The following is a 25887-nucleotide window of genomic DNA, read 5'->3' as shown; positions in this document are numbered from 1 at the left end:
CAACTGTCTGTGTTTATACAATGTATTCAGTCAGCTCCTGCACTAAAAAAAGATGCCTTTTCAATTTGTTCTCTTAAAATAAATGTGCATTTAAAAACATACCAGCTTCAGAAGAGGGGAGATACAGATGGTTATGGTACCAACACGTCTCTCTATACATAAATTGTAACTATAAACTCAGATTCTACAATCCAAAAAATTAAGAAAACAGTGTAAACAAAAGTCAATATACAAAAGAGGCTAATAACCCAAAAGAGAAAAGAACTCCCAAAGTTTGTTATTTATTCCACAAAATTTATTCCATAGATACAGTTTTCCCTTGACTCTAAGCCATTAAAAATGGCTCAGTAAAAAAATGAAACTATATTGAAATTTCACAAATATGGTCATACATAACCAGATCTGGCGTTTATACCAGTCAGTTTCCGTCACCAGTTTCATCTAGAAATACCTGTATCAGAGATAAAATATTGAAGAGCATATTAAACTCACGGGTTTGCTAATTATCCCTGCCTGAATTACACTTGCCCATGACAGACACAGTGATGGTCAGTCAGGGATAATGACCACACCTTTAAATGGTAAGAAACCTCATCACTAAAAAGTGTCCTTCTGTAACTCATTTCTCTGCTTCCCACTCCTTTTCCCTCTGTGGGTAAGCCTGTACTTTTCCAACAGAACAAGGGGAAGAGGGGCACGAGAGAGAATGAGGAGTGTGTCTCAGAGTTTCCAGGCTGGTTTGAAGTAAATGAACAATCTAGAAGGCCGTCAAAATTGAGGAGTAAAGAATTATCATCAGTACCAAGATTTTGCTGCTGTTGCTGTGGATTTTTTTTTTAAGATTTTATTTATTTATTTGACAGAGAGCCAGCAAGAGAGGGAACACAAGTAGGGGGAGAGGGAGAAGCAGGCTCCCCACAGAGCAGGGAGCCCGATGTAGGGCTCCATTCCAGGACCCTAGGATCAGGACCCAAGCCGAAGCAGGCGCTTAAGGACTGGGCCACCCAGGTGCCCCTGTTGCTGTGGTTTTGATCAGCTTAGCAAGGGCTTAGCAAACGTGATCATTTGAGCAATGACTAAAGCAGAGAATAAGTGTTACTCCCACTGGAAAAATGTTGGACTGCTTACCCCACCTGCTGTTCACTGGTAAAACTGTGATTTGCTCCCTGGTTTCATTTCAGCCGCAAGCAAACACAGGCTCTGTGCTGCACCTGAGGCCTCAGAGTGGCCGGAAATTTTCTTTTCATTGTTTGGAACCTGGACAAGGGCACTGGAGTTAATACATCTAGTTCAACCTTCATCTGACAGATGGGCTTGATTGTCCTTTATTGGATTAGGCCAAAAAGCATTTACATGTTTGCTGTTATTCACTTCTTATGGTTAAAAATCCTTTAATCACAACTTTTTGCAAAGAGGAATGAGGCATCCGCATTTCGGTCACTTCTAAGCAATCTGCCCTTCCAGAAGGGGTCCTTACAGAGCACTGGGAAGCTAATGCTTATTTTTGTTTCCTCTACAGGGTGATTTAATTGATTACAAACTAGAATGACGGAACTCCAAAATCGAGCGTTCTCTTAAAGACTTTTCATTAAATGGTTTATAACTGAGACAGGGGGAATGAGAATGAATTAATACTTGTTTGCTATAGATGTCCCGCATTTAGAAAAAAGAAAAAGAAACCGAAAAATTGAGATAGCAAATGGGTGCAAAACTTTCCCAGTCTTTTTAATATCACATATCATAGCAGCCCACTAGGAACCTCCTAGATTTAAGGAACTAGAATTTGGGAATGGGAGTATGGTTATAACAGCTTGGGGGGTATAGTGTGTTGAAGTCACATGCCTAGCCTTTGGGGTACTGGGCAAAAACCTCAATTTCTTTTTTTTTTTAAGATTTTATTCATTTATTTAACAGAGAGAGAGCAAAAGCAGGGGGAGCAGCAGGGAGAGGCAGAGGAAGAAGCAGGCTCCCTACTAAGCAGGGAGCCAGGGCGGAGCTCAATCCCAGGACCCTGAAATCATGACCTGAGCCGAAGGCAGATGCCTAACCGATTGAGCCACGCAGGCGCCCTAGTTTCTTTTTTTTTTTTAATTGAGGTATAGTTGACATCCAGCATTACAGTAATTTCAGGTGTACGACATAATAATTCAGTAAGTCTGTATGTTAGGCTGTGTTCCCCCCAAGTGTAGCTACCATCTATCACCATATAACATTATTACAGTATCATTGGCCATACTCCCTATTCAGCACCCTTCATCCCCATGACTTATCCATTTCATAACTGGAAGCCTGCAACTCCCACTCCCCTTCCCCATTTTGCCCACTCCCCATGCCCCTCTCCTCAGCCAGCTACCAATCTGTTCTCTGTGAAAATCTCAATTTCTAAGTCACTTGGTGGAAAACCTTGAATTTCCTTCTCCATATTTTACTATTCCACCTTTTGGTATCTCAAAGAGTAATGAGATATATATTAAACAAACTAGAAAGGCTTAAGTCAGTAGATCAAAAGGATGAACTACAATTCAATATAGCCTAACTGTTTGCTATATTAAAAAGAAAAGACATTTATGTTTAATGAGAAAACATGAAAAGTACTTAATTGTTCTAGGGGGAAAAAATTAACAACTCATTGTTTTGATCACTCATAACAAACTATTAAATCTCCTCCTAGAAGTCAGAAGCCTCAAGTTCAAATATTAATCTCACCATCAACTCCTTGGCTGTATCCTTAAAAAGGCCTAACTCTACCCAATTACTGTTTCTTCACCTGTAAAACTACATTTAATACTGCCTACCTCTTTCACAGGGAGATTCTGACAATTATTTAAATCTAAGGATTTCTTTTAGGGGCTATTCTGAAGAAGCAGTTTTGGTTCGTTTAAATTTTATTATTATTTTTTTTATTTCCTTATTCCTATTAGTAATGCATGCTCATGGCAACAAAACAAAACAAAAATTAAAATAGTTCAGAAAGATATAAAGAAAAAAGGAAAATTTTCCTCATCCTCTTTATCTCCTAGTCTCATTCCCTACAGGTAACCACTACAGATTTCCCATACAGCCTTCCAGAAATACTCTCTGCATACGGATGAATATCTTCCTTTTCCACAAATGGAAAGACACTCCACTGACTTTCCTTAAGTAACTGTTTCCCTCAGTAGAGGGCATTTTACGTATCCATCCCAGTCTTTAACAGCCACATGGCATTCCTCCACAAACATGCCATCATTTATTTAACCAGTCCTCCTTCATCGAGATTTGGAAGTTGTTTCCAGCCTTTCCTTAATTTAAACAATTTGCAGTGAATAATCACCTACTTACATTTGCTAACTTGTTCAGACATACCTGCAAAATAAATTGCTAAATACAAAACTTAGGGGCCACAGGCTAAGTTTTGAGGTCAAACTGCCTCATCTATAGGTTGTATCAATTTCCATCAAATGAAGAGTATCAGTCAATACTGAATATGGTCAACACTTTTTAAAAAAAAAAAAAGATTTATGTATTTATTTATTAGACAGAGATCACAAGTAGGCAGAGAGGCAGGCGGGGCAGGGGCGGGTGCGAAAGCAGGCTCCCCACTGAGCAGAGAGCCCAATGTGGGGCTCGATCCCAGGACCCTGAGATCATGACCTGAGCCGAAAGCAGAGGCTTTAACCCACTGAGCCACCCAGGTGCCCCAGTCAACACTTTATTTATTTATTTATTTATTTAAAAACAGTTTTAGGAGTGCTTGGGTAGTGCCTTCAGTTAAGTGTCCAACTCTTGGTTTCAGTTCAGTTGATGATCTCAGGACTCCGCATTGGGCTCCTCACTCAGTGCGGAGTCTGCTTGAGATTCTCTCTCCTTCTTCCTTTCCCACCCCCCTTGCTCACATACTCTCTCTCTCTCTCAAATAAATGAATCTTAAAAAACAAGAACAAAAAACAACCCACATAGTTTTAAAGGCCCATTCTATAATGTAGTTTCATTAGGAAGTTTATCTACAAGGAAATTAACATGGATTTTTAAATATTTGTAAGCAATCTAACTTATGTGTCTACCATTTCTTTGAAGCAAATAAAAACCCACAATTTCCATTTATCAAAATAAACAAAATTAATAATAATTTTTAAATTCAGGCACAAATTTTCTAGAAAAGAGAGTACTGGTTGTCACAATATAGTCAGCCATCCTCAAAATGAAGGGCCATTGTATCATTACAGTTATCACCCTAAAATTGTACCATTACGCTAAAAATGTAAATGTCTCTATGGATACTGGGCTATGTTCCCCCAGGGTTTTAAAAGTGTTGCTATAATGCTAGTATCTTTTACCTAGAATGATGTGTGTAACAATTTAAAAATTATGCACAAGAAAACAAAAATTGAGCCACAAGAACCCCAGGCCTGGGTTAGGTCTTGACCTAACTTTACAGCATAAAGAAACATTAACAAAATGCTGGTGTGCTTTCATTCTTCCCTGCTAGGTTAAAAAAAAGATGTCTCTAATCCCATTCTTTTCTACATAAAATAAACACAGCACACTTTTGCAAATAAATTCTAGTTTAAATTTAACAAATATGTTCTCTTTCCAAGTCAATGCTAGCAGTTTAATAAATAGTTAAGGAAAATAACATAAATACTAAAATTTCTTATGGAATCTAACATTTCAAATATCATAATAAAAAATACAGAATTATATAATCAGCTTTAAAAAATCCTTTTTATTTAATAATTGACCCCCCCCAAAATGGCAAAGATAGAAGTGGCAAGGAATCCAAAGTATAAACAAGATAAGAATAAAGCTTGATTAACATATATTAAGTTTAACCAGATAAAAAGAGAACAAAATAGTGAGAAGGGATTTTCTATATAAAAGATCTCTCAAAGTGCCTGGCTGGCTCTTGAACTCCTTGAGTTCAAGCCATGAGTTCAAGCCCCACAGTGGGTGTAGAGATTACATTAAAAAAAAAAAAAAAAAAAAAAAAAAAAAAAAAACTCTGGATGCTATAATTCCTGTTTTAGTCTCACAGTTTAAAATACCTGTTGTTTGCATTGAATTATCAAGTTCAACAGACTTAGAACTAGAAGATTATAAAATCCAATGTGAATTAGTGTTCGTGTATGAATCTGTCCCTTGGGAGAGCAATCTCTCTTTAGCCACCGAGCTTTCAACCACGGAAAGAAGAGCACTTCATTTAGTGTGATAAATGCAAATGAAACATAAAGGGTTCTCCTGACTTGAACTCCCAAAATGACACTATCTAAAAACATACTCTCTCTAGCTTGCACCATTTACCTTCTAAATTATCTTCTAGAGCTATTAATCATTCAACAAATATTTATGGAACTCTTTCTGAAAATCACAGTGCTGTGTCATGTACAGACCCTTAGGTGGCTTTTAATTACTGAAACAGACATATAAGAAGTAAATAATTAATAGTAATAAAATGAGGGATGAAAGTAAGCACTACATTTCCGAAGTACAACAATACTAATTGAGGAAAACCAGAAGCTTCACAGAGAAAGGTGGCGTTTGAACTGAGCATTCAATAGAGGAGGAATATGATTTCGAAAAATATAACAGCAGAATGTGGGTTACAAACTATAGAATTCTGGCTAATCTAGGCTGAAAAGGAATTTACTAAAAGAATTTCCTAATTCTAAAGCAGCTCCTAAAATTGATGAGAAATCTAGAGGCTGAAGGAAGTCAAAGTCAGGAAACAGGCTGTTGAGAACTCAAATACAGTAATATAACAAATAGACCAGATAGGATGCCACGGTAACTGCCATAGTAAATAATCTCCAGTTGCCCCACATCTATATGTTATTGCCTCAAGACTCAAAGCCTGGGGGTGGGCGGGGGGATTCAAAGCCTGATAAAGGACATGAATAAGTGAACTGACAAAATCTCAGTAAGGTTCGATAATAGTATTCTCTCCATGTTAATTTCCTGACTGCAACCATTGTGCTCTATGAAACTTCCTTGCTTTTAGGAAATATGCACTGGAATGTTTAGGGGTAAAAGGGCATTATGTCTACCGTTTACTCTTAAAGACTAAAAAAATCTTTAAGGGGCCCTAGGTGGCCCAGTAGGTTAAGAATCTGACACCCCTTTTCAAAGTAGAAAATATTTATGTTTCTGATCATACACACATTTAAAAATTTGAATTTAAAAAAGGCAAAGTTCCACATAATCCCTATATTTTCCCCATTCCAAACACAGTTAATAGTTTGGCATATATTTTTATTCTTTTAGGATTCTAATGCAAGCATGTATCTTATAATTTTTACATAAGCATAATATTATTTTTTTTTTTTACCTTAAAAGTCTTATCATGATATCTTTCCAGGTTTGTTTGTTTGTTTGTTTGTTTTTGTTTTGTTTTTTATTTCTTTTCAGCGTAACAGTATTCATTGTTTTTGCAGCACACCCAGTGCTCCACACAATCCGTGCCCTCTCTAATACTCACCACCTGGTTCCCCCAACCTCCCACCCCCACCCCTGCCCCTTCAAAACCCTCAGATTGTTTTTCAGAGTCCATACTCTCTCATGGTTCACCTCCCCTTCCAATCTTTCCAGTTTTGTATAGAAAAAAATGTACTTGAAAATGGGAACAGTGATTATTTCTGGGTGGTCATTTTATAAGTAATTTTTTTTTCTTGGTATTTTTCTGTCATTATAGGTAAAATTTACAGATTTAGGAGATATTTGTACTGCATACAAAAGGGAAGGAAAGGAAACAGATTAATTCTTTTTGGTGGGGTGGGGAGGTGGAGGGAGAGAGAGAGAATCCCAAACAGGCTTCACCCCAGTGTGTGAGCCTAATGCAGGGCTCAATCCGACAGCCTGAGACTATGACCTGAGCCAGAATCAAGAGTCAGACAATTAACCAACTGAGCCACTCAGACACCCCAACAGATTAATTTTTACAAAATAGGAAGGTATTTTGAGAGAGGCCATACTTGAGATGAGTTTGGAATTGAAATTACATAATGCTCATCTAATTGAATCTTTACAACACCTCTACAGGTGAGGAAACTGAAATTTTCAGAAGCTTGAGCAAATTCTCAGATACTTTATAACAAGTAACTGGTGAGTTGGAAGGTAGGATTCTAACCAGTTTCTGTTAGACTCCAAAACACCCATGACTGACCACCATGGGATTTCTCCCCCTGAAAGAAAGCTTAAAAAACAACAGCTCTAGGGGCGCCTGGGTGGCTCAGTGGGTTAAGCCTCTGCCTTTGGCTCAGTTCATGATCCTGGGGTCCTGAAATCGAGCCCTTCATTGGGCTCTCTGCTCAGCAGGGAGCCTGCTTCCCTTCCTCTCTCTCTGCTTGCCTCTCTGCCTACTTGTGATCTCTCTCTGTCAAATAAATAAATAAAAATCTTTAAAAAAAAAAAAAACAGCTCTAGTAGGGGGTAAAGATAAGGAACAAAAAAAAGGAAGAGAAGCAAAAAAGTAGAATTCTTAGCAGTCTTTGAGGAGGTATACCCTACTTATCCATTGTCTGTAAACTTGAAAAAATAATTACTATCTGTGTGTAATTCTTCAACTCTAATACTTCAGCTTTCCGAGGTCCTGTTCTGCATAAAATCACTGGGGTGCCATCTACCAGAGACACTAAGCCTCAAGCTTTAGCAGCACTTTCCTCTCCCCTCCCTGCCTGTCAGGAAGTCAACCGGAGAACAGATGGGGCACAAACGTGAGCCCCCCTGCCCGCCAACTGTGTATAAAAACCATCTCTTTTTAGTCCACTTCCATCTTGTAAAATGAAAAATCAACTTGTCTAATTTCTCCTTCCAGTGAATGTAAAATACGTGCTCTTAATAGAAGATTCTCTAGTCACCTCTTAATTCAATGATTCTCTTAGCTGTAAAGAGGAGAAACATTTTTTTTTAATTAACAGGAATTGTTTCTACAAATTCATATCAGCATAATAAAGAAGCAGCAAACCAAAACACAACTTGGAAGTGATGTGAAGATTAGTAAGGGAAAATAGGAAGCCAAGCTTGGTCCTTTGAGAAATATTTATTTGTCATCAAGCTTTACTTCCAGAAAACTCATAGCTTCCTTGGAAGGACTTATATATCTATAAGGGATTAATCCTTTTTCAGTAAGACTAAGCTTTAATTAGCCCAAATATCAAACAAAGACATGTTATTTTATTATCAGTCTTGTAGTAAAAGGAAAAAATGAGGGTGAAGTATCTCAGTCCTCAATATCATGAAGCCAGCTCCTGAGACACGACCTTTCGATTAACAATAGAACCACAGATTACAAGTCCACTATTTAAATGAAACCCACGCTGCATTAGACTTTGAGAATGAATACTCACTAAATACTTTAAATTTTCCCAGAATGTAGCTGTTAATGATCTTTTCAAGCCAGAGATTATAGAAACCTAAACAGGGTGACTAATTATTTCACAGAATACGCATGCATTAGCAAAATCTTCCCACAGCTAAATACAGATAGGGAGGAATCACAGTACTGATAACCCAAGAATATACATGAATTTTTGATAACAGTCCTGCCATTTCAATTATGCTTTGCTTAGGTTAATAATAAAATGTGTTTGCTATCTCTCAACTAAAAAAATATTGAGGGACACCTGGGTGGCTCAGTTGGTTAAAGCATCTGCCTTCAGCTCAGGTCACTATCCCAGGATCCTGGGATAGAGCCCTGAACGCTTGTCCTCCCTGCTCAGGAGGGTCTCTGCTCCTCGGCCCCTCTGCGCGCTCATGCTCTCTCTCTCCCTCTCTCTCTCACTCAAATAAATAAATAAAATCTTAAGAAACAAAAAAGAAGCATTGATCAGACATATTTGTATCAGTCCTTAATAGTAGGAGGACACAAAGGGAGGATTAAGTATATACAACAGGGAATCCATTCTATTACTCTCCTACATATTTTTTTTAATTTCACTGCTATTTGCACATATCAAAGACATGACATGGACTGTAGGGAACAGTATCCCTGAGAGGGCTGTTTTTACAGAAATTGTCTTTTAATAATTTAAGGCTGATGGACAAATTGGTTGGTCAGATTCTAAAACAACATCCTAGCAACATCAAGATAAAATTAAGCACATCGATTTTGTATCTTGTCAACGTCATTTGGCATCCATTCAAAAGTGAAATATTATCTTTTCTTTTAACTTTCTATTTAAATTCAATTAGCCAACATATAGCACATCATTAGTTTCAGATGTAGTGTTCAATGATTTACATATAACATATAACATATATTTACATATATTTACATATAACATATAACACCTAGTGCTCATCAGATCATGTACCTTCCTTACTGCCCATCACCCAGTTACCCCATCCCTCCCACCTCCCCTCCAGCAACCCTCACTTTGTTTCAAAAGTGAAATATTATCTATATCAATCACCCATGCACAGCTCCATGACACCTTTATAGAAAAGTTTCAAACCAACAAAATTGTTGAGATTTCCATCCAAAAGAAAAAAAAAATTAACAGTATTAAACCATTTGCTCTTGGTACTGCAACACACCCACACACGCGCACACACACACGTGCACACACACATACACAAATGGCTTCTAATGAAAGAAAATGAAATTTCAAAAAGAATGAATCCAATGTCCCAATAAGCTCATCAGTAGTATCCATAAAAAAGAAATGACTATGTGTCAGTATGGTCTTTATTTCTCCCTTCGATATTTCGAAGTGCATCAGGAAATCGTGATATCTGAAAAGAAAACACATTTTCAACCACTTAATTTCTTTTCTATAAAAGTCTAGAGGGGAGTGCCCAGGTGGCTCAGTCAATTTAAGTGTCCACCTCTTGATCTCGGCTCAGGTCTTGATCTCAGTCATGAGTTTGAGCCCCGAACTGGGCTCTACGCTGGGCATGGCACTTACTTTATTAAAGAGTCTAAAGGGGTGCCTGGCTGGCTCAGCTGGCAGAGCGCTCAACTCTTGATTTTGGGGTTGTGAGTTCAAACCACATGTTGTAGGTAGAATTTACTTTAAAAAAAAAAAAAAGTAAAACAAAACAAAAACATCTATCTAGAAAGTCATGCAGTGTTGTGGGTAGGACCAAATGATCTATATGGCCTCTCTAAAGTTCACTTGCCCAGTACGGTGGAAAACAATCACTAATGTTCCTACAGAAAACAGAAGCCCAATAGCATAGTAACTATGCTAAAAACTCTGTAACTATGCCAGAAAACTCTGTTTTCTGAAACAGAAAACAGACCTGGTGGTCTAGAATTATGAGCTTACCATTTCTCATTTTAGCATCAGTTAAAACAACAATGGTGACACTGTTAAGAACAACTGGAAACCATATTCTGTAAGGGGTGCATAGCCCCCACACCAAAAATTAATAAATAAATAGAACAAAGCCAATTCTCTGGGTAAATACATGTAATAAACTATCTTCCTTTAAAAAAGGAAAAAAAAAATGAAAGTAATGTGACCTTAGTCAATAGCCCCAAAAATGGAGTATACATGTACCTGGGGATTCATGAACATTTCTCAAAAATATATGAAAAGGATTTTTAAGTTTCAGATAATCAGTGTCCAAACTCTTTCCCAAAAGCTGTCCTAGAAAGTACTTGAGGACTGGCAACCCCTTCTCAGCCATTCTCACTCTGACTGTGGTGAATTCCCTGAGCAAGAAAAGGGATAATTTTAAATATAGGTGTGGATTTTGAGAAGGTATAATTCAAAGACCAAGTAACAAGTTCTTTTGCAAGTCATGAAGTTTCCAAATCTTAACTTTCAACAGAATTTAAGGAAGACCTAATCCAGTTGCCTGCTGATAGATCATTAAAAAAAAAAAATTTGTAAAAATGATTTTGGTATATAATTGGAAAGGTATTACAAGAGTTGAGTGACACATATGATTAAAGTCCAGCCATTACCATCTACTAATGTTTCTCAGTCCTTACACTTATAAAAATAAAAATTAGGAAGAGAATTTATTCTGAATCCTATCTCATTCGGGAATAAGCAATATTCATCCATGGATACCTGCATAAATTCATTAGGGAAAATGAGATCCATTTACAATAAAATTTTACCTTTATGTATAACAATTGCTAATCAAAATAAATTGTATATTAATCAATATAATCTTAATTTTATTATGAAAAAAATTTTACATCCAGGCCCTAAGGTTACAAGATTTTTTTAAAAAATCAAAATGGGGCATCTGGGTGGCTCAGTGGGTTAAAGCCTCTGCCTTCAGCTCAGGTCATGATCCCAGAATCCTGGGATTGAGCCCCGCATCGGGCTCTCTGCTCCAGGAAGACTCTGCTTCCTCCTCTCTCTCTGCCTGCCTCCCTGCCTACTTGTGATCTCTGTCTGTCAAATAAATAAATAAAATCTTTTAAAAAAAAATAAAATAAAAAATAAAAATTTGTTATAGGGAAGCAAGTGATTACTAAAAAGTTTTCAGGTTTGAAAATATGTTACATTGGATAAAATTCTACAGAAGATGTGGAATTAAAACATGAAATAAAAAGAAGAAATAATATAAATCTTCTCACTGCTGAAGAGTTTATTAATGCCATTCTTTAGTGGGTGATGATGAATATCAAATCACTATTGTAATTGGACTCCATTCAGGTATAAGAATGATATGACAGTTATATTTAAAATGTCAAATATAGGGGCACCTGGGTGGCTCAGTTGGTTAAGTGTCTGACTTCAGCTCAGGTCATGATCCCAGTGTCCTGCAACTGAGCCCCACATCAAGCTCTTGGTTTAGCAGGGAGTCTGCTTCTCCCTCTCCTCCTTACTCATACTCTCTTTCTCTCTGAAATAAATAAATAACATCTTTTTTTTTTTTAAGTCACATATATACTTAATTAATTAATTAAAATGTCAAGTATACAATATGCTGGAAATTTTATGTTCTGAAACCATCTGAACCATTGATCAAAAAAGTTAGCTGTAATATTCAAGTATAAGTACATAATTTATTAAAAAAATTTTAAGCAGAATACTATCAAAAAGCATCAATAACAAAAATATGTAAGTGATATGATGGTCAGTGAGAAAAGCAGATCTCAAAACAGTAAACATTAGCAAGGATGAAGATGCCAAAATAATGTTTGAGGAGTGGTCTGCAGCAGCAGGGAAAAGGGCCAATTCCAGTATCAAGAACTAATCTTTTTTTTTTTTCTTTTAAAGACTTTATTTTTAAGTAATCTCTACCCCCAACGTGGGACTCGGGACTCATATTTACAACCCCAGGATCAAGAGCTGCACGCTCTGTTGACTGAGCCCGCCAGGCGCCCCTTACCAAGAGTCAATCTTAAAGCAATTTTCTTTTAGGACACTTAAGCACGTTCTGTTTCTAACCAAATTTACTTCAGGCTTTCTGAAAAGGGGGAAATATAGGCTGTCAAGTGTGAACTTTAATAGGCCCTCAATCTCTGTCTGGCTGACACAATGAGGATGACCCCTTTCAGTGACCAGGAGGGAGCAAGTGCTTTAGAAATCTGCCAGCAACTTAGATTTGACATATTTCTTCTTCCAGGTCCATAGTAAACTTAACCATCAAAGTCAGAGAGTTCCCTTTTACTGAAATAGTAGCAATGGAAATGCCAAGGGCCTCTAGGATTAATTATTATTCAAGCAATGGACTTACACCATTGTTTGCAAAGCAAAAGTTTGGACGGAAACAAAAATCACCTCCAAGTTCTTACCCTCCTTAATGTGGCTATAAACGGCTGCCTTATCTTTTCCTAGACATATATAATTCAGAAATGATTAAAAGCGCTGCCATAGGAATGTGGAGCAAGAAAGCAAAGATCTGCTGTCACCCACAATAAGTGAATACAAAATCAGTATTATCTTCATTACTATTCTGTGACATGAGGAAAACAAGTGTGTGAAATGTTCATAAAACAGTCCACCATACGTCCCTTTCCAACTCTCAAGTCACTCCAGGGCAGTTTAGGGAAGCAGCTGAAAAAACAGTTCGGGAATCAAAATGCCTGGGTTGAATGCCGGCTCTGCGATTTTCTGATTGTGTGATCATGTATGTTACTTAAGCTCTCCTAAATGTGAGTTTTCTGACTGTGCCTCAGTTTTCTCACCTCACACTAAGTGCTCAATAAATGTGAGGTACTAGGATTACTACAAGGAGGAAAAAAGGAAAGGAAATTCCAAGGACTGCCAATAGGCTGTGAACTCCCTCTCTGCTAGTAGCTCATCAAAAAGAAAAGTCTAATACTAACAAATCCAGTATTTTTTTAAGTTAATGACTATATCCAGGGCAATACCAGGCTTCTAGTGGATAGTCAATGAAGATAATTAGCCTTATGATATGCTTTCCCAAACTCTACAAACTTAGGGAGTGATATGATATGCTTACCCAAACTCCACAAACTTCCAATCCACCTACAGAGGGAATAATTTAAGGGCAAGAGACTAGCAGACACAATGTGCTCAGCAAAGTTCCCTCGGTGTATGACTTGTCTCAAAAGTTGTTCAGTTTTATTTCGTCTTGATTTGCATTTACCAGTCATGTGTGTGTAGTGGTCCAAAGTAGAAAGCAAAAGGCGTAAATCATATTAAATTCTGGAGTTACATAACTAGCTGGTCCTTACCTGGCTAAACCTCTGTTACGAATTTTTTTCTTTCTGATCATTTCAATTACTCTCCGTTTGGGGCACAAATGCAACACAGTACATGAGAACAAGGAGGCCTCAGGCAGGGCCATCAATCTTGACGCATTTAATCGTTAGGCACCAAGAACAGTACTCTTAGCAAGCCTAACGATGACTGATACTTCAGAATCTAAGAAGTGGAAGGAACTAAGAGGTCATAAACCAAACCAAAATGAAGGACAAATCCCTTCCAACGTCTCTTAGTACAGCTTTGACAAGATGAGGGTGGGGGTAACAGAGGTGGAAGCAGTGGAGGCCAAGGCTCTCAGTGATGACCCAAGGGCAGGGCCACACATTCACACCCACTGACACACCGAACCACGAAACTAAGCAGTGAAAAAATCCCAGAAGAAAATATAAGATAGGGTTTTTTTTAAGGCTATCCCAAAAAGAGATAAAAGCCTAAAAGGTTAACAGAATTGGTTACAATATTGGCATAAATCAAAAAACATATTATTTCCCCTCTACACGATATACCACCATTTTACTCAATTTAGTTCCACAGAGATGAGTAAGATAGAAGCACCTTCATTCACTCAATACAAGAAGTTAATGACACTTGCTATTAAAGGCCTATGTGCCAGACATTTCAGTCAGTACCAAAGATACTGTTACTACAGTTTCTGTGAAGATGTGACCCCGGCAGCCAGAGTGTCTACCTTGTTCTCAGTAAAGTGGCGACTGGTTCATAGAAATGCAAGACATAGGAAAGAGTTGAGTCAAAAGTATCTTGGTGTATAAACCCCAGCTCTGATACCAGCTATAAAAGCTGAGGCAAGTCAATTAACTGAGATAAACCAAGAGAGACCCTGGACTCCAGGAACCAAACAGAGAGTTACAGAAGGGAGGGGTTGGGAGAATGGAGTAACTGAGTGATGAGTATTAAGGAGGGCACATGTTGTGATGAGAACTGGGTGTTACATGCAACTACTGAATCCTTGAACACTACATCAAAAACTAATGATGTACTGTATGTTGGCTAATTAAACAATTTTTTAAAAATGAAGATTTTATATATAAAATAGATATAAAATGACATAATTATAAAGTTTAAACAAACTTACGTAGTTTAAGAAGTAAATTTGTAATCAAGTTATATATACATATATATGCAATATATACAATTGAGCCTTGCATACCTCCCAGGATAGGAGCGCCATAGAAAAATCTATATATAACTTTGATTCCCTAAAAATTTAACTACTAATAACCTACTGCTGACCAGAAACCTTACCAATAACATAAACAGTCGATTAAGACATATTCTGTATGTTGTATTACAGACTGTATTTACAATAAAGTAAGCTAGATTATGAAAACATTAAGAAAATCATGAAGAGAAAATACATTAACAGGATCCCAAAAAAATCCCCATATAAGTGGACCTGCAAACCCATCTTGTTCAAGAACCAACTGTATAAAGTTGTTATAAGGACAAAATGTGTTATATAGTGAGCACTAAATTGATCTGAGTTTCCTTCATTCCTGCTAACCTGAACCTAAGAATTTATCAAATTTTACTTATTACTTACCTTAATCCTAACCAGGTTAAATATGTTACAATTTTAACTTTTCTAATTTTTTTCAAGCTCTATATTTCTGTATACAAGTACTATTTTTAGGGACATCTTACCTACTGGGAGCATAAGACACTCCACACATTTCAGTAGCTGGAAATTTTTCCTTAATGAAAAATTTTTTTTAATCTATGCACATGAGAATTCAAATATACGACACTTTGGTAGTAGACATGTTAAAATAACAGAACAGCTCATAAAGAGATTGTACTGAAACCCCTTTGGCCACTATCAGTGGAGTAAGAGTTTGCCTATCATTCCCTACTCAAGCTATACGAAGTGTCTATGAATGTGTAAATAAGGTCGATCACACTGCTATTAAAATTCAGACCTGACTGCTGAAACATCTATTTTCAGGTTGAAAATTGTTTAAAAAAACACGAAGGCCAGTGACCCCTTGTTCCTAGACGTATGTAGTAAAAAAAAGAACTATGCCGTCAGAAGAGAGAACTATGCATCTGATCCCGCCCCAAAATACTATGGAGTCCAGTCCACCGGGAGCATTCTTTCATTGAGTTTCATTGAGTAAACCTTTATTATCCTACCATGTGCTAGGCCTTGCACAGTGAACAAAACAACCCGCCCCCCCCCCGAAAAAAAAAAACACCTTCCCTCCTAATAACAGGAATGTCTGCCGGTTCTGTAAGGCTGCCCAATAGCTCCTCCAGACCAAGTCCTGGCCGCACCCCCACCCCATAAGGGTCAATCACATGGACACCCCACCGGAATCCCACGGGCGCGCTAGCTTTGCAGCCCTGACACACCCTGGGTTCTTAGCTATTCTGGGTCTGGACCCCTCCCGCATCTGGGGACGCCCCGACGGCCGCCTCTCCCACCCCAAAGCCGTGGGGAGGTAGCCGGGGTGCTCGCCCCTAGACGCGCCACGTGCACACCCGGCGCGCGCTCCCGCCGCCCTCCGCCCGTCCCGCGCAGGCGCAAGCGCAGGCGCCGCGGCCGCCCGACTAGCATTGCGCCCCGCAAGCGGGTAGCGGCTCCTGCCTCGCGGCCAGCCCCTATCAGCCCAGATCCCACCATCCGAAGCCTCTTACCGGCGGTCTGGCCCCGGCGCCCCGGCCTCCTGGCTCCCGGCGGCCTCCTCGCGGGGCGCCTCCTCCTCGGCCGCCGCGGCCGCCTCGGAAACCACGGCCGCGACCCCGGCGGCCGCCACTGTCCCCGCCGCCGCCGCCTCTTGCCACTGCGGCTGCGGCCCCCGCCCGGTCGCGATCCCCGCCTGGCCGGTCACGGCCGGGCCGACGGCCGCGGCCGCCCCGAGCTCCTCGCTCCGCCTGCATCTGGCCGCCGCCGGCGGTGCTGAGCGCGCGGGAGCCGGGCCGCCGCGGAGACGCCCTGGCCCCACCGGAAACGGGTTGCTCGAAAGAGCCGGGAGCGACGGGCCCCCGGTGGCGGCGAGCGCGGGGTGCGGGGCCGGGGATGGAAACCGGCCGCGGCGGGGGCGGGGCGGCCCGAGGCCTGGCAGGTGGGGCCGGAACCGGGGCCCGGGGAAGGCTGGGGATTCAGAGGAAAAGGCCCGACGTGGGACGGGGAAGTGGGGAGACGGTCGGGCTGGAGGAGCGCCCTTGGCTTAAGGATGGGTTAAAGCGTTTGTATAATAGGAACTCGTTTTTGTTAAAAGGAAGGAGAATACGAATATGAATGTATTTGCATTTTTTTTTAATCTGAAACGTATAGTACCAAAATGTAATCAGAGGTTAACCTAACCGTATGGTGAGGCTCCCAGTGAGTTAATTTTTCCTTTTTTCCCCGTTTAATCTCCAGATTTTCAAGAATGAATGTGTGTAATTATTAAAATAATTCTGAATTCAGGGATCAGAGGAGGTGTGGAGGAAAAGGTGGGTGGGTCTCAAGTGAGCGGTGTGGTCTACAGCAAGCAACTGTGCTTGCTGTGCACCGTGCAAAACTGGTAATGGATGGGAGGGCTCCCAAGTCTTTGGGAGAACTTGCAGAAATGTCTACTTTAGCTCACATTGCTGAGCGCATGAGTGTTTAATCCTGTGATCCTTACTTTGCAAATGAGAAGCAGCCCTAGAAGTTAAACAACTTGCCTTAAGTGGTGGACCTGGCATTTTAACTCAAGCGGGCTCACTCCAGTCTATTCTTGTGTGTGTGTCACTTATTTAGTCGAAAATTTTGAGATTCATCCATGATTTAATAATTATATTCTTTTTTTTGTTGCTATGTAGTAATCCTTTTTTCTTTTTCTTTTTTTTTTTTTTTTTTTTTTTTTTTGGTCCAGTCTGTTCTTTTAACCAGGGGGAAGAAGGGCAATTGGTTATATGGATACAGGGGAACCATTTTTAAGTTTGCATTACAGAAACCACCTAAAATAAAAAGGGCTAAAACTCCCATCATCCAATCAGCATAGCAAAACAAGTGCCTTTTTTATCCCCTTCCCAGTCTTTTCTGATATCCGTATATACTCAACACTATTCATTGCTTCTAATTGTCTACTTTAGGCCAGGCACACTGCTTGGTCCTGGAGATTTAAAAAAAGAAGAAAGAAAATGAAAAAGTAGCTGCTGTCCCTGCCTTTATGTAGCTCACTTTCCACTTTCCCTAAGGAGGATAATCTTGTAAACAGATGACTGCACTAGTGTGCTGAGTGCAGTGAAAAGTTCAAGGTGAAGGCCCAAAGGAAGAAAAAAAAAATGCCTAAATGAGTAGCTTAAGGCCTCATGAGAAATAGACCCTTGAGCCAAGGCCTAATGGGTAAGCAGGAATTTGCCTGGTTGATAAGTGCGATATGGGAGATTTCTAGATGGAGGGAACCGATGAAGGATTAGGAACTGGAGAGGAACAACTTTAAACATAGTGACACAGTGTGGTTCTGAGTACCTCCTATATAACACTTCATTTAAACCTCTCAGCAGCCTATGAGGTTATACTAGTGTCAGTCCTGTTTTACAGATGACGGATCTAATAAAGAAACTTCCACAATCACACAGCTTAGATTGGAACTTTGGGCAGTCTGGCTTCAGAGTCTATGCTGTTAACCACCAAGAAAATCATTCTGTAGAGGAAAATTAGAATCCTAGGCAGAGCCATTAGGAAACTACTGGCATAGTTCCTGCCACAAATGATTAGGGCCTCAATGAAGTTGAAAGCCAAGGAGGCAAACAATGGGAAAATGGATAGGACCTCATCACCAGTTAGTTGTAAATGGGGTGGGAAAGGGGTGAGAAGTTAGAGGTCAAGCCCAGGTTTCTTGCTTGGTGGTAGTTAATGATGCCACTAGTCAACAGAGAAAATACAAGTTGGAGATGTGTCAGGGAAAGTTGTCAGATGAACAGTATTTTATCTTTTTAAGATTTTATTTATTTGACAGAGACACAGCAAGAGAGGGAACACAAGCAGGGGGAGTGGGAGAGGGAGAAGCAGGCTTCCTGCTGAGCAGGGAGCCTGACATGGGGATTCATCCCAGAACCCTGGGATCATGACCTGAACCGGAGGCAGAGGCTTAATAACTGAGCCACCCAGGCGCCCCTTCACAGTATTTTTTAACATTGTATATTGTTCTGTGTTATTTCATTGTCTTAATGATGAACATATTTGTCAATGGACACTATTAATTCTCACACAGTACATCAAATTTTTCTTTTCCATCTCCACTGATCCCCAGCCTTTCCCTTTGTTTTATTCCTACACACTCTATTTTCCTCATTTTTTTTCCATATCTCTACTTGTCAAATTAAGACTGGCAGTGGCACCCAGAATTAAGTTATTCATCCCCATGCTTAACTCTGAAAGTCAACAATCCTACCTCTAGATAAACACTAAACAGGAAGACAAAAATAGTACCAACAAAGGTATCCTTTTCCCTGTGCACCATAAAGGAGCTAAGAGGAGATATAGACAGATAGGAAAGGCATATATATATATATATATATATTTTAAGGAAAGGCATTTTTAAGAATGCACTGAACAGGGAAGCCGGGGTGGCTCAATCGATTAAGCTGCTGCCTTCTGCTCAGGTCATGATCCCAGGGTCTTGGGGTAGAGTCCCTTACCGGACTCCTTGCTCAGTGGGAAGACTGCTTCTCTCTTTGCCTCTGCCTGCCACTCAACCTGCTTATACTCTCTCTGACAAATAAACAAAGCCTTAAAAAAAAAAAAAATGCACTGGACAGGTGCATGGCTCAGTCAGTTAAGCCTCTGCCTTTAGCTCAGGTCACAATCCCAGGGTCCTAGGATGGAGTCCTGAGCTCCCTACTCATTGAGGAATCTGCTTCTCCCTCTACCCCTCCCCCTGCTTGTGCACATTGCCCCTCCCCATCTCGCACTGTCTCAAATAAAATCTTTAAAAAAAAAAAAAAAGACTGCATTGGACAAGCTGGACCCCCAAGCCCTGTGTGGCCACAAACTATAATGTTTTGGTACATTATCTCTTCCTAATTCTACATTCAGTGATATAAAGTTGGTACTTGAAATGGGTTACAGTAAGAATTTTTACACCACAGAAATTGTCAGATATTTGCAAATCGGGGCTTTGTTGGAGGTGGGGGTGGAACCAGCTGTTAAATATTACCAGCACAGGGACGCCTGGATGGCTCAGTTGTTAAGTGTCTGCCTTCGGCTCACATCAAGATCCCAGGGTCCTGCGATCAAGCCCCACATCAGACTCCCTGCTCAGTGGGGAGCCTGCTTCTCCCACTCCCCCTGCTTGTGTTCCTGCTCTTGCTGTCTGTCAAATAAATCTTAAAAAAAAAAAAAAATTTACCAACACACCACCAGTTTGGGCTCTCACCATGATGACGAATCCACATATTAATCTCAAACCAGACAGCATAAATCAAGGTTTCAATCTTGGCCCATTTAGGGCTGGACGATCTTTGTGGTGGTGGCTTTTGTTGTGTATTATAGAATGTTTAACCACATCTCTGGCCTCTACCCACTAGTTGCTACCCTCCAGCAACAACTCTTCCCCCTAGTTGTACAACCAAAGATGTCTCCAGTTTTTCTGGAGTGATGGGAAAAATCATCCCAGGTGAGAACCACCAGCAAAAAATTGATGTAACTATATAACCATCCCACAAAAAGTCTCCAAAATTACGATAGAAAAGGTGGACTTTTTTGTGGACAAGAAGAGCTAACATTTATTTAACACTTACTTTGTGCCTCTCACCGTTCCAAGCACTTTAAATGTACTAACTTTGAATCTTTAGACTATTCCAGTCAGGTAAACACTATTATTATTCCTATTCTACAGATAAGAAAACTGAGTCACAAAGGGGTTAAATAATTTGCTCCAACTAATAAGTGACAGAGTGGGATTCATACCCACTCAGTCTGGTTTCAGAGTCTGTGTGTGTGTGTGTGTGCGCGCGCGCGTGTGTGTGTTTTTTTAAGATTATTTATTTGACAGAGATCACAAGTAGGCTGAGAGGCAGGCAGAGAGAGAGAGGGAAGCAGGCTCCCTGCTGAGCAGAGAGCCTGATGCGGGGCTTGATCCCAGGACCCCTGACCCTAACCCAGGACCCCGGGATCATGACCTGAGCTGAAGGCAGAGGCTTTAACCCACTGAGCCACCCAGGTGCCCCCAGAGTCTGTGTTCTTAAGTCTATGCAGCAGATGCTACCAGATGTCCTCTTCCCTTCACCATCTGTCCATCTAAGATTTTTTTCAATTCAGTCAGCAGAGTTTAGATATGGTGAATTTTGAGATCCCCCTGCTAACCTTCTTAACTAGAGGAACACCTCTAGCTGAAGTTCTTTTAATCAAGATGTTGAGTATGCTTTCCTCTCTGGTTTTGATTCACATGGAAAGTGATCTATCATCAAGGATAAAAATGGCATTCTTGCACTGCAAGGAACCAGAGGCCTTTGATTTTATAAATAACAAAGGGAAGGAAGATTTTCTGCTATTGCTTTGACTTGATGCACCTGATTTTAAACATATGCCGCTGCATGAATAAAAAATTGAGTTTCCCTTAGGTAGTATTCGTGAGATATCAAAAAGAAAGTGCTCGATTACATAAGGGGCTCCTTTCAAAAATAAATGGACTTTTTGCATATTTTTAAAGATATGTGACTTGATATATTTAAAAAAGAAAAACAAGAGGCAGCTAATTCCTTAAGGAGATAGTTCTCAAAATGTGGACCAGCAGCATAGCATAACCTGGGAACTTGTTAACAATGCACATTCTCAGGCCTCACCCCAAATCAGAAACTGGGGAAGAGACCCAGCAATCACTGCCCCCATTATGTGGTTCGGATGCACCCTCAAATTTGAGAACCGCTATCAAGGTGATATTTGAGCCTTCAAACATCATAATTGCAGGAAACCACATAATTCCTAGCCTGATACCATAGCGCTCAGAAGCTCTTATTGTTTCATGAAGGTGGATGAGGACCATTTTTTGTCCTATCATAACATCCATATCATCTTTAATTAAATTAAAGATTTAATTAAAATGCATCTTCCCTTTGCAAATAAATTTTCATGGAACAAATGCATCTTCCTGATTCTTCTTTTCATCTTCTACGGGCAGATCTTCTACAGTTTTGTTGAATTTCTGATGCTTAGTAATAAAGTGTGCAAATTGGAAAACATTGATAAGGTCTCTCAAAAGAGGTCTTTGTATTTCATAGGTGTTTTTGAACAGCTGCAGCCACTGTGGAGAGGTGCTCAGGGTTGTAGGGGGAGGGCCTTTGGAAGGAGCTCTCCTTTCAGGCCAGAATCCCTGGCCTTTAACTGGTGAGGAGGACAGGGCAGTGAACTGCCTGCCAGCTCACACACAGTAGGTCCTTGGGCCCTAGAACCAGAGTCAGGAAACCACCGAAAATGAATGCGTCAAACTCCAGACATGGAGAACTCATGGCTTGGCCGCTCTCCCTCCATCCCCACTCTCAGCTGCTGACCTTGCTTTCTATTTCACAGAGAAAGGGAAGCAATTGGCATAGAATCTCCACCACGGCCATTACTCACAGCCTATGTCAGTGCCCCTCTGCCCTGCTGTGCCCTGCTATTATAAAGCTCTCTTTTATACACCCCATGAAATCTAGCACAGTAGTGAACACAGAATATGTTTTTTTTTTAAAAGATTTTATTTATTTATCAGAGAGGGAGAGAGAGCGAGCACAGGCAGACAGAATGGCAGGCAGAGGGAGAAGCAGGCTCCCTGCCGAGCAAGGAGCCCAATGCGGGGCTCGATCCCAGGACGCTGGGATCATGACCTGAGCCGAAGGCAGCTGCTTAACCAACTGAGCCACCCAGGCGTCCCTGAACACAGAATATGTTTTTAAAAACTTGTGTTATCGGGGCACCTGGGTGGCTCAGTGGGTTAATGCCTCTGCCTTTGGCTCCAGTCATGATCCCAGGGTCCTGGGATCGAGCCCCGCATCGGGCTCTCTGCTTAGCAGGGAGCCTGCTTCCTCCTCTCTCTCCCTGCCTGCCTCTCTGCCTACTTGTGATCTCTGCCAAATAAATAAATAAATAAAAACTTGTGTTATCAATAATATTGTAATAGCTTTATATGGTGATAGATAGGAACTACACTTACCATGGTGAGCATTTCAGAAAGTATAGAACTGTCAGATCACTATGTTGTGTACTCGAAACCAGTATAATATGGTATGTCCCCTATACATCAGTAAAAAATAATAAATACATGTTAGAAATTTAAAAACAGCACGCATTACCTTAAAATTCTGATCCAGATATTATTGCTTCAGTGACATTAAGAAGTCATTTCTCAATAACCATGTATCTTTGGACAGCATTCTAGCAATCAAAAGAAGTTAGACCTACTTTAAAATACAAACAAAAAGGCAAATTCCAAACTTCTTTTACTCACACATTCTGTCACTGGAAGTTCTTCCTGATATCTAACCCAATGCCACCATGTGTGTTTAAGTTTACTTTCTCCTGATTTATCCTTGAAAAGGAAGGGGGAGGAGGAAGAGCAGCTTATGAATACTCTATTCACAACTATGAATAACTCATGTTATTCATAACAACAGCTGGTTATGATGATGTCCTGGTATCACTGGACTGTAGACACTATTAAAATTTCCATTACGGTTGCTATAGAAACAGTGAAGCCTGGTTCAAGCAAAAAGCCTCTCAGAGAAAAGGTATTTCAGAAATTCAAGATCTAAGCTCATCTCCTGCAAAACCTCAGAAGTCATCAAGGCCACTCCACAGGAAAAGAATTAATTTGATACACAATGTTACCTTTTTTTTTTTTTGTTTTTGCATTGGTTTGTTTCCTTTGTATAATTTATTGACAGCAAAGAAGCAAGAAGCAATCTGCCAGAGTTGGGAACAAGGACAATTTTACTGTTCTGGGATTCTTCGTCTTCTGTTTGGTGCTGGAAAATAAACCAGGGGTAATTATTTCCTCTCTGCTGATGTTGGTACCCTAGAAATAAACATACTCTCTGCAAAGTGTGGAAAATGGAAACTTTGGTTTTAAAGATTTTACTTATTTATTTGAGAGAGAAAGAGAGAGCATGCACAAGTGGGGAGGGGTCTTGGAAGACAAAATCTCAAGAAAACTCTTCACCAAGTGGGGAGCCCAGTGCAGGGGTCCCTCTCACAACTAGGAGATCATGACCTGAGTTGAAATCAAGAGTAAGACACTAAACTCACTGAGCCACCAAGACGTTTCAAGGAGTAACACCTACTGATGTTTTGGGCTGTGGGGGAAACGAAATATAAATGGTTGCCTCGGGAGTGAGAATTCACGAGTTCTTGTTTAGTTACTCAAACTTTAAAAGTTCCCATTTTCCAGGGGCACTTGTGTGGCTCGGTAGGTAAAGTGTTTACTTCAGCTCAGGGTCCTGGATTGAGCCATGTATGGGGCTCCCTGCTCAGTGTGGAGCCTGCTTCTACCTCTCCCTCCTCCCCTCCCCACCGTTCATGCTCTCTCTCTCTCTCAAGTAAATAAATAAAATATTTTAAAAAATAGAATAAAATCAATCAATCCAAAAAAAAAAGTCACTCCTCCATAAACATAATCTGTTACTCAAAAAACTTTTAGTGATTCAAAAGTTTATTTTGGAAGACTATTGCACCTGAAACTCAGTTTTCACACTCAACTATCATCCACACACAAAAAAATCAAAACTTCAGTCATGGAACCTACCTCATGCCCCATATGCCATTTTGACTGTGACAAGATTGGTCCATTCCCACCAGTTTAAGAATCAGGAAAAATCACCCTCTCAAACATGAGGCAGGGGAAAAAATGGAACAAATAGAAGCAAACCTAGAAAGGAAGTATGTATTAAGTTTGAACAGGAGAAATAAAAATAACCCAAAAGTCCTTGGAGCAGAGAGGAATCCAAACGTTATCACACATTTCAGTCAGAGAATTCCAATTTTAACAGCACCATTTATAAGATACAGTTCCCCTTTCCTGGGAATTCAGAATATCCTCAGTCTTGCTGTTTAAATACAGTCCATGGGTCAGCAGAGTCCTCAGGAGTTTTTGAGAAATGTGGGATTGCGAACTCCACCCTTCCGTAGCTTCGCTAAGTCCGCCAGTTAATTCATACTAAGCATGCTACATTTTGAGAAGCACTAATTCAAGTTCCAGGGATTTCTTCATTTCCAACGTGCTCCCAGGCAATGCCAAAACTGGCCCTCTATGGACGACACCTTGAGTTTTGAGGAGCTAGAGAGGTCAGTGTTCTCCAATCCTGGCTGCAGGGGAGAATTACCTCAGGAACTTCAAAACCCGGTGATGCCCAAGTCTCTCCCACATAGACTCTTGTTAACACCCAGGGTGGGGGGACCCAGACAACAGTATTTTTCAAAAGCTCCCGGATAGTTTTAATGAGCTGCCTGTGACAAGACCCACTTACCAAGACTAACTCTTCTTTTTTTTTTAAAGATTATTTATTTATTTATTTGACAGAGAGAGAGAAATCACAAGTGGGCAGAAGTAGGCAGAGAGGCAGGCAGAGAGAGAGGGAGAAGCAGGCTCCCTGCTGAGAAGAGAGCCTGATGTTGGGCTCCATCCCAGGACCCTGAGATCATGACCTGAGCTGAAGGCAGAGGCTTAACCCACTGAGCCACCCAGGCGCCCCTAACCTTTCATTTTATGATAATTAAAACTCCAAACTGACACCAGAATAGGACTTGGTAGTTTCCCTACATTACCTCACCTGGAAGTCCTCAAAACGTATCTGTAAGGTGAGGAGAGCAGATATTGTTATATTTGCTTAACAGCTGAGGAAATCAAGGGTTCAAAATTGGCTGATAGCTACTTCCATTACATGAACTGCCTGAGCAAGCCAACTCATGGCTATTTCTCTGGTTGAGGATAGAGAGAAGTTGAGGTCTGAAATTCAGACAATGTCCAGTATTTGCCATTGTAAGTCTATAGGTAAAACTTGAAAGCGTTTTGTAGGGTAAATCATTGGTTGCTGAACGGTCCGTGGACAAAAGGACGAGACCAATACAAAGCAAAGCTTTACTTCATGCCAAGCACTGAGAACCAAACCAACGGGCCTGGGCCGCCTCTTACAGAGAAGGCGACCCCTCCCTGCCTCACAGAGTAACTTTTATAGAGCAAAGGCCATGTGGTTGAGCCTGGCCACACACAGGTGGCCAATGAGATTGTGACACACAGAGAAAGCTGCACAGTCATGCTAGGTCACACACGGGTGGCCACTTGAATTACAATTCCCCTATAGTAGCTAT

At 40.4% G+C, this 25887-nt stretch overlaps 1 protein-coding gene across 1 annotated transcript in view; it reads right to left on the bottom strand.

Moving 5' to 3' along the window:
* Nucleotides 1–24330, bottom strand: part of AVEN (apoptosis and caspase activation inhibitor) — a 181813-nt gene extending 157483 nt beyond the window's left edge. Inside the window, exons 1-2 of the mRNA XM_045067934.1 lie at nucleotides 24326–24330; nucleotides 16272–16728 (exon numbers count right to left, since the gene is read on the bottom strand). Coding sequence (XP_044923869.1) covers nucleotides 16272–16728; nucleotides 24326–24330 — 462 coding nt within the window. The remainder of the gene's footprint in view (nucleotides 1–16271; nucleotides 16729–24325) is intronic.
* Nucleotides 24331–25887: the final 1557 nt, after the last annotated feature.

Source organism: Mustela putorius, unplaced genomic scaffold (genome assembly GCF_011764305.1).
Source record: "Mustela putorius furo isolate JIRA1106 unplaced genomic scaffold, ASM1176430v1.1 tig00003898_pilon_pilon_pilon, whole genome shotgun sequence".
Taxonomy (NCBI): Eukaryota; Metazoa; Chordata; class Mammalia; order Carnivora; family Mustelidae; genus Mustela; species Mustela putorius.
This window is presented reverse-complemented; position numbering and strand designations above follow the sequence as displayed.